Source organism: Lolium rigidum, chromosome 7 (assembly GCF_022539505.1).
Source record: "Lolium rigidum isolate FL_2022 chromosome 7, APGP_CSIRO_Lrig_0.1, whole genome shotgun sequence".
Lineage (NCBI taxonomy): Eukaryota > Viridiplantae > Streptophyta > Magnoliopsida > Poales > Poaceae > Lolium > Lolium rigidum.
The window spans coordinates 33,099,297-33,111,370 of NC_061514.1; the positions used below are offsets into that span (position 1 = coordinate 33,099,297).

Genomic DNA, 12,074 nt, shown 5'->3' on the forward strand with positions numbered 1-12,074 from the left:
CGCCCACCAATTGGAACATGTATCTAGATATAATCTAGTATGTAGATCATCTAAATTTAAACAAATATAAGATAAATTTGATAAGACGGAGGGAGTATATTAAATTGCATACTGGACGAGAATTTGAATATTGAATTGGGATACAAATTCATCATATTCTCCAGTCTCGAGGGGCACCAGTCTCCCTCTCCCAACCCCAATGCCGCCGCCTCCCATCTCCGGCGAGATCCGGCGGGCGGCCATGAAGCGGCTGGCCCTCCTCGCCGTCCCCGCCCTCCTACTCCTATCCCTCTCCTTCCTCCTCCTCAGGCCCTCCTCCCCGCCGCTCCTCCCCTCCATCCCCGACGACCACCTCGCCCGCCTCAGCGTCTACGTCGCCGACCTCCCCCGCGCGCTCAACCACGGCCTACTCGACCTCTACTGGTCGCTGCCGGCCCCCGACTCCCGCATCCCGGCCTCCTCCGACCCGGACCACCCGCCGCCGCGCGGCGGCCACCCGCCCTACCCCGCCAGCCCGCTCATCCGGCAGTACAGCGCCGAGTACTGGCTCCTCGCCTCCCTCCTCCGCCCCTCTGCCCCTGCCTCCGCGGCGGTGAGGGTCGTCGCGGACTGGAGGGAGGCCGACGTCGTCTTCGTGCCCTTCTTCGCCACGCTCTCCGCCGAGATGGAGCTCGGGTGGGGCGCCACCAAGGGCGCCTTCCGCAGGAAGGAGGGGAACGCCGACTACCGACGCCAGCGGGAGGTCGTCGACCGCGTCACCGCTCACCCGGCGTGGCGCCGGTCCGGCGGCCGCGACCACATCTTCGTCCTGACAGGTAATTTTTTTTGTGGGGGGGGGGGGGGGGCAACGGCGATTTCCAGCGAGTGTGTTTGAGTTGATCCAAGCGCAGTTTAATGGGAATGCGCATCGTTATGAAACCATCATCCTTTTTAGGCGTTGCCAGTTGTGTACATTCGTCCACTCTTGTTACTTAGGCTGCGCTGTTCTTGTTGATATTGTTCAGTACTGAACACTAACAGTCAACACCAATCCTCAACAAGACATGGATGGAAACATAGTATCAGTAAGACATGGATACTATTAAAAAAAAACTCAGTACGCAGGATTTATCTAAGTCAAACAAAGAAAATTTGCACCCTGCGATTACTAAGTGTTGAAGCCAATAATTATGCATCTACAGTTCTGAAAATAGTTATTTCAAAGGTTTGTCTAGTCAACACTGCAACTGTGAGGTGTGAGCAGATGAAAGCTCCAAATTATCTTTGTCGATTTTAATATTTAGTGGCTAGATATAGTTTGAGTTTTCTGCATGACGTACTATAGATGCTTCGTGCGTTTTGAGAACCACATGTCTTAGAACACCTGGATAATATCACCAGATAATCCTTAATGAATGAAATCACAAACTAGAAAGAAAATTTACATACTTAGAATTGATATCAGTATAGCTGGTTAAGTTTCTTGGTTCTCATGCTCTCGTTTTCTCAACCTAAGGAAGTAGCTTACCTTGAAATATCACCAATTAATAAACTAATTGTGGATCGTATTAGTTTTGGCTTTTTTTTTACATATTAGCACTTTACTATTTCAGAGGAAATATCTTACTTGTATGCATGTGACACACATCGCATGGTGTGTTGTGTATGTCTTGGTGAAGATTGATTGGCCTAGCAGCTTATTTTTCTTTTGGATGCTCAGGTCATGTTAAATACTGAGGCATTCTTTGACAGACCCTATGGCAATGTGGCATGTCCGGGCGGAGATTGCTCCAGCAATTCTATTGGTGGTTGATTTTGGCAGCTGGTACAAACTCGATTCGAAATATGCAGGAAGCAACTCTTCTAATATGATACAGCACACTCAAGTGTCATTGCTGAAAGATGTTATTGTACCTTACACACATTTGCTCCCCACCCTGCACCTGTCAGAAAACATGGACCGCCCCACTCTTCTGTACTTCAAGGGAGCCAAGCACAGGCACCGGGTTTGTACCTGACTATTCACTTGGGTTTCATCAAAAAATTCATACAAAATGTGAAAATATGTATGTATACTGTTTGTAATTTATTTCTTGAGCCTGTCTTGCACTGTATTATTTTTACCAGCTTTGAGACTCCTGAAGTTTTTTCATCACCTATGTAATATCTGCAACTAGCACTCTAAAAAAATAGAATAAATGATTCATTCTACTAAAAAGATCTAAATATCTGTTATATGTGAGGCTAGCTTCTTCAAACATAAATGTTTGGCTTTTTTTATGTTGTCTATGTTTATTCTGGATAGTATCACCTGAAGCATTGTGCATAAACACAGAAGAGCATTCTGCTGTCAACATGACTTTATCGATTATGCAATGTACATTAGTAGAACTCAGGGCATAATTTTTTGCTTTCTGCTGCCTTTTGTAAAGATTGATTGTGACGACAGAAACACATGATTAAAGCTGTTATACTAAGTTGTCCATATGATTTGTATATCGAGTGAAGTAGCTAAGTTCAGCCTAGGTTATACTGCTTGCAGAATACTAATTAAAACCATCTATATGATTAATTTGTTTATTTGTTTTCAGGGTGGTTTGGTACGTGAAAAATTATGGGACTTGATGGTTAATGAGCCCGATGTTGTCATGGAAGAAGGTTTTCCCAATGCCACAGGGCGCGAACAATCAATTAAAGGGATGCGGACATCGGAGTTCTGCTTGCACCCAGCTGGTGACACCCCAAGTTCATGTCGTCTATTTGATGCTGTTGCCAGTCTTTGCATACCCGTCATTGTTAGCGATGACATCGAGCTTCCTTTCGAAGGGATGATAGACTACACAGAATTCTCCATTTTTGTGTCAGTCGGTAACGCAATGAGACCGAAATGGCTAATGAACTACTTGAGGAATATCACCAAGCAGCAGAGGGATGAATTCCGACGAAACCTGGCTCGAGTCCAGCATATCTTTGAGTACGAAAACAGTCATCATAGTGAAGATGGTGCTGTTCACTACATATGGAAGAAGATTCATCAGAAGTTGCCGATGATTCAAGAAGCGGTTACCCGGGAGATGCGGAAGCCTGAAGGAGCATCAATCCCACTTCGGTGCCATTGTACATGATCACCTCTCTTCTTCATCCACTTCAAGGCGGCTCAATTTTTTTTTGTTAGTTGCAAATGTAACAGTAGGCGGACAACATTTTTGTTTCTCACTATTCAGGAATGGTTTTCCACATTGCGTGATTGTTGTTGTATGAAGTTAGTTTGTTCATTGGAGATATTGTCCATTAGAAAGGAATTGAGAATTCCTGACATTTTTCAGAAGAGAGAAAACTGATTACGATTGATGTGTAATGTGAAAAATGAATGTTTAGCCAGACATGCTGTCCTAATGCATATTTTGAGCTTGAATGGGAAAGATGCAGATGAGGAAACTTCTGGTGATAGTACAAGAAGACCTCAAAATATCTTGTTCATGGGTTAAAGTTGCAGTGTTGCCAAACAACATAAAGGCTACAAACATGGTGGCCAAAGGAACAACGATATTATCAACATCAGCAACCATAGTACACGCCACCATAGTACTCCATCTGTTCCATCTTTGACGTAGATTCTGATGTATCTATACACAAAATTATCTATCCAAATCAGCAACAAGTACAGAGAGAGTAGCTGCTAACGCAACAAGAACCAGTTTACCAAGCGCCTGATCCCAGTTGACATGGATGTAGCCAAGTCATGAAAAGAAGACATCATCCTGGAACAACGAAACAGATAGAATAGATCAGCAAAACATGCGAAAATCTGTCAAAGACAGCAGGAGTGCTTCACAAGAACCCTACTGAGTGGATAGCAGGAACCTAGAAACGAACAACGCGACGCTCCTGACCTAGCTCTTTTGTTGAATGGCAGCTTCAGTGAGCCGAACCTTCTCCCAACAATGTCAGGAAAGCCTGTAAAAAGGACCCAAGCAGGTTCAGAAAATCAGCAAAAAGCGATCTAGCCATTGAGTATAATGGGGTGTTACAGAACATGTAACCATTCCTGATGCCAGAGACTTGCATCTTACCGTCGCGACTGCTCATCATTGACAAGGATACAATCCCGATTGGGGAGTTACGCAAGAAGACTAGAACAATGTTCAGTAGCACGATGACAGAGTAGAGAGGACCTCTCAGCAATACCTTGCCAGCAACCATAGACTATATTACAGAGGTGATGTCTACAAGAAGGACAAATGATCACAAATAAGTATCATTGCTGGCACCATGGTTTTACTCTCATTTTCCTTCACGGGTCACTGATTTTACAAGAACTTCGTCGGAGTAGATTCCAAGTCCGTGGGTCAGAAGCCTTGTACAGTTCAAGAATGGAACTACGGCTTCAGTCGAATTGCTGCAAATAAAGCATGTCTATCTTAGGATATCTAATCTGGTTAGAGTGGCTAGCATTTTGAGCCTGGAAACAGAGAAATGGAGGGCCTGCAGAGTGGCCATTAAGACATGAACAGAACTCCAGATAGTACATGCACAATCTTTCTGCTCAAGTTCTACAGTTCTGCGTTTAATGGTGACAGGTAACAGAAGTGAGCAATCAGAAACCAATATGAGGTAAAACTATAAATAGTATGATACTGTGATGTTTATAAACTAGCGCGCGCAAAGCTTTTAAGTGTTATAGAAAAATAGGTTTGTTACAATGTATATCTATGTTTGATCAATCAAATAATTAGACATTCTTCTATCTATACGGGCTGAAATCAGTCTTTACTTCTCAGCAGTGGACAGTTAATTTGAGAACGCCATTGTCTTGAAGACTATGAAAAAGAAGGTTTGGACTGATCACCAACTCGAAACTAGTGATAGAACTGAAACAGATGATCAAATGTCCTAGGGAGCTTGTTCTCATGAAAGTAGATCGTGAGCAATACTAGGGTTGCAGATTTGTTAGCTACTCATGCGAGATTGGGGAAGATCAACTGTGTTTGGTCTGATTGTAACCCTATTCTTGAGTAATGAAGCTCCCACCTTATACGCAAAAACAAGGTCGACTCATTTTATTTGCTGGTACACCGGTTTTGCTTAGAAGGGAAAAGAAAAGAGAAAACTTCTGGTGCCAGTACAAGAGGAGCTCAATTCATCTTGTTCATAGATTCAAGTTGCAGTGCTGCCAAACAACAGGAAGGCTACACACATGGTGGCCAAAGGAACCGAGATGTTGTCATCTACAACATCATTTACAGGAATACACTCCACCACAGTAGCCGCCAACGCAACGAGAAGCAGTTTACCAAGCGCCTGATCCCAGCTGACTTGAATGTGACCAAGCCAAGAGAAGTAGAACAGCATTCTGCATAAATGGAACCGACGGAATACATCAAAAACACATGCGGAAGTTTGTCAAGACAACATGAATGCATCACAAGAACCCTACAGAGCGGATAGCAGGGACCCAGAAATGAACATCGCGACGCTCCCGGCCCAGCTCTTCTTGCGGTTGAATGGCAGCTTGAGTGAGCCAAATCTTCTTCCAACAATGTCAGCAAAGCCTGTAAAGCCAAGATCCCATCAGGCAAGTGTAATGGGGTTTTATAGAAGAGACTTCCATCTTACCATCACCACCGCTCATCATCGACAGGGAGACGATCCCGATAGGGGAGTCACGCCAGAACACTAGAACAATGATCAGCAGCACGATGACATAATACAGAGGACCTCTCAGCAATTCCCTGCCAGCAACCATAGAATGTATATCAAGGAGGTGCCGTCTTAAAGAAGAATGAAGGATCACAACCAAGTATCATTGCTAGCACGGTGGTATTACTCTCGCTTTCCTTCACGGGTCACCGATTTTACTAGAGCTTCATCGGAGAAGAAACCGAGTCCGTAGGTGAGAAGCCTTGCGCAGTTCAAGAATGGGACTACTGCAGCGAAGAACCGCGCTTCAGTCGAATTGCTGCAAACAGAGCATATCTACCTTAAGATCTCTTGTCTGATTTGAGTATCTGAAGAGTGGAAACAGTTAGAGGGAGGACCTGAAGAGTGGCCATGACGACATGAAGAGAACCCCGGATAGCACATGGACAATCTTTCTGCTCAAGTTCTGTCTTTAATGGTGACAGGTACCAGAAGTTAGCAAGCAGAAAACAAAATGAGGTAGTATAACTATCAACAGCATGATACTGCCCTGTTTTAAAACTAGCAGTGGTTGTGTTCACCTCTTCTTGATGCAAAAAAAAGGCGCAAAGCTTTTTAATGTTATAGAGAAAAAGAGGTTTATTAATGTGCAATGTATGTCTATGTTTGATCAGTCGAATAATTAGACATTGTTTCTATCTATAGTTCTATACTGGCTGAAACCAGTCTTTAACTTTCAGGAGTGGCAGTGGACAGTTAACAGCAAGAAGCTCGATTTGGACCTGTAACTTAATCAAGTTCAGTAAACGCATACCAGCAGTATCTTCCAAGTGGAAGTTAATTAAGTTCGCTATATCCCCATTCAACTGCACATACTAGTATACTAGCATCTGTTTTCGCTACACAATGAATGCGGGAGTTAATGCGAATGCACGAGACCTGTTCGATGAGGCGCCGCTCGGTGAGCGCGTCGAATGCGCGCACGAGGGAGTAGGCACCGGCCGTGACGAGCAGCGTGGCGCCTCCATCCCGCAGCAGCATCGGCGTCTGCGCGGAGGCCGCGAGCGCCCCCGCGACGGCCGGGACGCCGGCGACGAGCCACCGCCTCCGGCGCCCCGTCCGCGTGGGTGCCGCGGCGAGGTCGGGGGCGGAGCGGGACCGAGAGAGCAGCAGGGAGGTCGGGGAGGAGGGGAACGCGAGCGCGCCGCCCGGCCGAGCCGCCATGAGTGCAGCAGGCTAGAGGGAGAGCGAGCGAGCGGCCGCCGCGGGAGGCAAGAAAATTTGTCGGGGCGCGCGTGGCGTGGATGAGGAGCGGTACAGTATACGGGCCCCAGTGTATCTAGCGACTAGAGCCGTGGCTGGCCCACTTGCCGGTGCATGTACGATCGTTGTTAACATAGACATGTGAGACCAATAATTAAAATTCATGTTGCGCCGCAGAACCATCCTGAAATTACTCCCAACAACTTAGAAGCAAAATTAATAGCATCAACCAAGCACTCTGAAATAAACACGTATTTACACCGTATAAATTCACAAATATTGATGAACGATTATCACTGGTCTATACATCGGCCGACATTTCACACTTAACTAGTCAATTAACCACTAATCTACTTTGATCACCCTTGCTATTGTTGTGCATCATGGACCTAAGAGAAAGTAAAAGTCAGATCGAGCACTGGCCGCACTTTTTTGAAATCAAAGTGGAATCATATGGTTGTTATAATTATCTAAGGTTTTGATAGTGTGCGATATGGTATACCCTACTTGGCCTTTCTCGATTCGTGCCGACCTGATTTCTTGTGTGTGCCAATTCCGAACATGTTTTTTTGTCTATGCAAATCAAATACAAACCCTTGAGCAAAGATTATTCCATTAATACGCTCGTACATGAGTTGGATCAAAAGATAGCATTATATACAAAACTTTTATACTTATTTAAGATACGTTGCTTGTTCAAAATTATTGCTTGAATTATAATGACTAAAAATAAAGAAAGTTGCTACAAATGGTGTCATCTTTTATATAAGTTGTAATTTTACCAATGAAAATACATTTACATTAGTTCTGAAATTTAGACCATATTTTGTAATTAAATTTGCGTTAATTTTGTTTTTGGTTTTGTGGGTATATTAGGTGGACTAGTCTATCAAATTCTCTTAAAGCTGATACTTTATTTGGAAAAATCGCATACCTCTACAGATAAAATATGATATTTACAACAATATAGTGTATATGTATAATTTTATGTATGATCATTTAAATTTAATATCCTTTATGTTTTGCTAGATATTTCTAAAGGGGGTGGTCTAGGCAATATCTTGGTAGTGATTCTAGTGCATGGTTAGATGTACTGAAGAAAAAAGTCTTGAGTATATAAGGTGTTATTAAGTAACAGTAAAATGAGTCTAGCTAGGAGCTACCATAGCGATTAGGCATCCCGGTCTGTCAGATCAGCCAATCCAACGCCCGCATTCTCTGCACGCCGCCCAAGTATGAAACATAGCTAGGAGGAAAGGACAGGGGACGATGTGCTCACCTTGAGAGTCGGGGAAGTCGGGAGGCGGTGCACACGAGAAGAGTGAAGTTGATGGCGTAGAGCGACCTGCAACAGTGACGATAAGAGGCAAGTTAGCGGCGGCGACCGATTTGACTTCAGTTCAAATGATGTGCGTGAGACCAGCTTCGATTCAACTCGATGTTGATCCTCTGGTTGATAGAGAATCACGAATTCACGATCCAGTTTCGGCCGAACGCAATACAATTCGGGGGCGTGGTCGTGTGGACTCATGATCGGGTTGTGATTGGTGTACCGGACGGCCCGGCACACATAGGGAGAGTCTGTTAGTGAAGAAGTCGTTGACAAATCATATTATTGACTCAGCGGAGCCGTCAACTCACCATGTAATCCCGTAACAGTGATTCCGTAAGTAAAATCCGTAGATGTAGCATTGCTGCAGCGGTTAACCTTACTTAACGTTGTATTCCAAGTGCTCTTATAGCTCGGATATTTAGCGACCAAACCAGCAGTTCACAGGTGTCCTTGGTTAATCAACCTATAATTGTGTTTCGCCGCAAAAAAAGAACCTATAATTGTGTTCTACTCACTAAACAGTGGGGCATTGGGCTTACTTCCAATTTAGCAGAAATTTTCTACATTAATCTTTACTTTGCACCCAATCATGGCATGATCTAAAGCTCTTGGACGTGTGTAGAATACAGTGTATTGAAATATTTACAAGATCATAGTTCGGAGGTAAAAGAAAAGAAGAAAACGGCGCTTAATTACAAGGATTCTGCTAGATTACTTGCTAAAACTCTTAGAAAAAGAAACCTAGAAGGAAAATATGAAATCAACTAGCTCCGGGATGGACGTCCTCTGTCGCGTCGCCGGAGTCCTGGGCAGCGCCTCCACGGTGTCCGGGCTGCCCTTGCTCTTGGCGCAGGTGCGGCTGCCGGCGTTGCAGACCGGGTAGTCCGACGGGCAGCACACGGCGCGGTCCCGGCAGCAGGTGGCGCCCTTGGCCGGGCAGCACCCCCACGACAGGCACACGTTCCTCACGCCGTACGTGCAGCAGCAGGTGCTCCCCGCCGGGCACGAGCTGTGGCGGTCGCACTTCTCCGCCGGCGACACGGGCGTCGGAGCCGGCGCCGGCTTCGGGTTGGGCCCGTTCTTGACGGGGTACGACGGGTACATGGCGATGCCGCACTTGCCCGTCGTCGCGCTCGCGTTCCGCTCCATCCGGACGTAGCCGCCCTCGCCCCAGCCCGGACCCCACGAGTTGCGCACGATCCAGTACTCCTTGCCGTCCTCCTCCGCGCCATAGCCCACCGCGACGACGGCGTGGTCCAGCTGCGTGCCGCACCGCCCCGTGAAGACGCCGGACTCGTAGAGCTGGAACTCGCGCCCGCCGGCCTCGATGGCCACGCTCACTGGCTGGTGCGCCACGGCCTTCTTCAGCGACAGCTCGTCGTTCGCGGGCACGTCCTCGAACCCGTCGATCGAGACGACCTTGAGGCCCTTCTTGGCGAGGTCGCACTTGCCCTCCCTGCCGGTGTAGGGGTAGTCTTCCTCGGTGTCGAGGCCGCCGTTCCGTGCGATGAACTCGAAGGCGTCGTCCATGATCCCGCCGTGGCACCCGCTATTCCTCCCGTTGCGCGCGCAGTCCACCAGCTCCTGCTCCGACAGCGTCACGAGCTCGCCGGTGACGATTTTGTTGATGCCTTCCACCGCGCAGACCGTCGAGAACGCCCAGCAGCTCCCGCATTGGCCCTGGTTCTTCACGGGCGCCACCGCGCCCTTCTCCCTCCAGTCCACCTTCTCCGGCAAGGCCTCGGCGCCGTCGTGGCGGTAGCGCTCGCCGACGACGTTGCGGCGAGGGGCGTTGGGGACGGTGGCGCCGAGGTAGGCGGCGCGGAACTCGGCGTTGGTGAGGTCGGCGAAGCGGTTCATCCCGAGGCGGAAGCTTTCCTTGCCGGCCGCGGCCCGCGCGTTGTGCGCGTCCACGAAGTCGAGGTTGTCCCGGAACGCGCGGAAGCGGCGGTCGTACTCGCCGCCCAGCGCGTTGTAGAGGCGGCCGTGCCGCGCCAGCCACAGGTCGTACATCTCCCGCGCCTCCGCCTCCGTCCGCCGCGTCAGCCCGTGCTCCGACGCGTCGCCGCCAATGACGCGCGCGGCGGAGATCATCGGTGACGCGACTCCGAAGAGGATGATGAGTAGCAACGCCACCGCGACGGCCGCGCCATGGCTTGCCATGGCCGACGCGCGCGGTTGCTCAACTTCTCTGGCTCGTCTAGATCGTCGTCGTTGTGGTGGCGAGATCGATCGCGCTGCACGTTCGATTGTTTGGTTTCTCTCGTGGTTCTGGTCGTCCTTAAGGCTCGTAATTATATACAAGCCTGGTCTTGCCGGCAGTGGTTATGATCGGTGTACCGGACGAGACCGGCACGGCGAGGGAGTTTGGTGCAACACGATTCGATTTCAAAATTTCAGAACCTACAGCAGCTTTGAGTCTTTGACGTACGGCCGCAAAACTCCCACACTCCGAATGAGATCACGATCACAGTTCGGGTCCAAGTACAACGCTGAGGGTATCTGCTAGAGATGCTCTAACAGATCAGGTAAAAGCACAATGCGCGGAGGTTAAGCGCAAGTTCTTGTCTGGTTTGTCAATCGAGTCTCATACAGCTCCGTTTGCTAGCGATTAGCAACAATGACCGAAGAAAATAAGAAATACACCTACTACAACCGATAACCAACACATCATTGGCACGCGATGGTGGAGAACTGATGCAATTGCAACATCTGCTTTCTAAATATGTCTGTTGGGCGGCCTAGTGCCTTGATCCCTATCCTTAATATGGCTATCCTTACACAGGAGGATCCTGGATTTTTTCAAAGAACTGGGCGCGCCGGAAGACAATTAAAAAAAGTCTCATTCAACTCGAAAAATAAGGTCTCCTCTTTGTTGAAATGAAGGTTAGTATAGTTCATCCCATAAAGCCTCCACTGACCCCGACCAATATTTGTTCATCTATATGCATAACCAGCATACCCTTTTCCATCCAAATTTATTGAACCTCATGAAACAAGTCATCTCAGCCATTTTCTCTCATAGGGACTACCGATCTTTCACATCACTAACTAATTCTATTGCATGCGCAATATTTAGATCTTTCCTCTTCATCCTTTTCTTTATACCAATCTACCATTTTCCTGAAGTTGCCCTTGTTTAATGAACTAAAATTTTCATTATGGCCAAGAAATGCCAAGCCTTGACCAATGAATATTGTGGTTACTATTTACACCACCAATTAATATGATCGGGAAATGCATTGTAACCATGCTTCCAATCACTAAAGCCGGTTTTAGTGAAGACTTTATTACCAAAACGGTGTGCACTTCCAAGTGGCTTAAAAAGAAAGCAATAGAAACAAATGAGACTTATCATGAGACTCACTATATGCTACTATATGTGCAAAAAGTTATAGATAAATCTTGGGAAAATTTAAATGCTATAGATGAAAAAGAAACTCTTATGCTTGCTAATGATAAACAAATTGAAGAAGTTAAAATGCTTAGTGAAGCTAGGGAACCACTCTTGGATCTTGATAAATGTAGCTTGCATTAATTGATTCCTATACTTGAGAAATTTGCTAAAGATCCCACTGTTAATGTCAATCAAGCTGGTTTTGGTTCCTATATTGCTAGCTATGTCATTAAAGAAAAGATTCAAATATACAATAATGAGGCTATGATACCATCTAAGCCTAGGGATGCGTGGATCCCCAAGATCTTAATCCCCAAGATTTAGGACCTAGTGTTTCTGTCATATAAAAAGAGATATATGAGTTACTTAATCTAAAAAATATGAAAACATGCTCTATTGATTTATTACTTGCTGATGATTCAACCAAAAATGTTTTAGGAAAATTAAATGATGTAATGCTTT

The 12,074-nt window shown here is 46.6% G+C and overlaps 3 protein-coding genes and 1 pseudogene across 3 annotated transcripts; 1 reads left to right on the forward strand and 3 right to left on the reverse strand.

Annotated features, from left to right (window-relative positions):
* Window positions 1–241: 241 nt before the first annotated feature.
* Window positions 242–3,254, forward strand: LOC124677799 (probable arabinosyltransferase ARAD1). The gene is made up of 3 exons (XM_047213753.1): window positions 242–815; window positions 1,732–1,985; window positions 2,571–3,254. Exons 1-3 carry the CDS (start codon window positions 242–244, stop codon window positions 3,102–3,104), a joined length of 1,362 nt encoding a protein of 453 aa, XP_047069709.1. The 3' UTR covers window positions 3,105–3,254.
* A 117-nt stretch (window positions 3,255–3,371) lies between these two features.
* Window positions 3,372–5,038, reverse strand: LOC124671150 (annotated as a pseudogene).
* LOC124675528 (probable phytol kinase, chloroplastic) lies at window positions 5,015–6,843 on the reverse strand. The gene is made up of 6 exons (XM_047211606.1): window positions 6,559–6,843; window positions 6,018–6,085; window positions 5,807–5,938; window positions 5,596–5,711; window positions 5,417–5,531; window positions 5,015–5,332 (listed from the first exon to the last, which is right to left on the reverse strand). The coding sequence occupies exons 1-6, from the start codon at window positions 6,841–6,843 to the stop codon at window positions 5,137–5,139; spliced, it is 912 nt and encodes a 303-aa protein (XP_047067562.1). The 3' UTR covers window positions 5,015–5,136.
* Window positions 6,844–8,956: 2,113 nt separating this feature from the next.
* LOC124671151 (cysteine protease 1-like) lies at window positions 8,957–10,378 on the reverse strand. Its single transcript, XM_047207566.1, has one exon. The coding sequence runs from the start codon at window positions 10,376–10,378 to the stop codon at window positions 8,957–8,959; it is 1,422 nt and encodes a 473-aa protein (XP_047063522.1).
* Between the last annotated feature and the right edge of the window lie 1,696 nt (window positions 10,379–12,074).

Excerpts from the sequence above, each read along its gene's own strand:
- LOC124677799 (XM_047213753.1), top strand. The coding sequence starts at position 242 with ATGAAGCGGCTGGCCCTCCTCGCCGTCCCCGCCCTCCTACTCCTATCC. Across the intron at positions 816-1,731 it reads CCACATCTTCGTCCTGACAG|ACCCTATGGCAATGTGGCAT; the intron begins GTAATTTTTTTT and ends ATTCTTTGACAG. Across the intron at positions 1,986-2,570 it reads GAGCCAAGCACAGGCACCGG|GGTGGTTTGGTACGTGAAAA; the intron begins GTTTGTACCTGA and ends ATTTGTTTTCAG.
- LOC124675528 (XM_047211606.1), bottom strand. The coding sequence starts at position 6,843 with ATGGCGGCTCGGCCGGGCGGCGCGCTCGCGTTCCCCTCCTCCCCGACC. Across the intron at positions 5,712-5,806 it reads ACCCGTGAAGGAAAGCGAGA|GGAATTGCTGAGAGGTCCTC; the intron begins GTAATACCACCG and ends GGTTGCTGGCAG. Across the intron at positions 5,532-5,595 it reads GATGATGAGCGGTGGTGATG|GCTTTGCTGACATTGTTGGA; the intron begins GTAAGATGGAAG and ends TTGGCTTTACAG.
- LOC124671151 (XM_047207566.1), bottom strand. The coding sequence starts at position 10,378 with ATGGCAAGCCATGGCGCGGCCGTCGCGGTGGCGTTGCTACTCATCATC.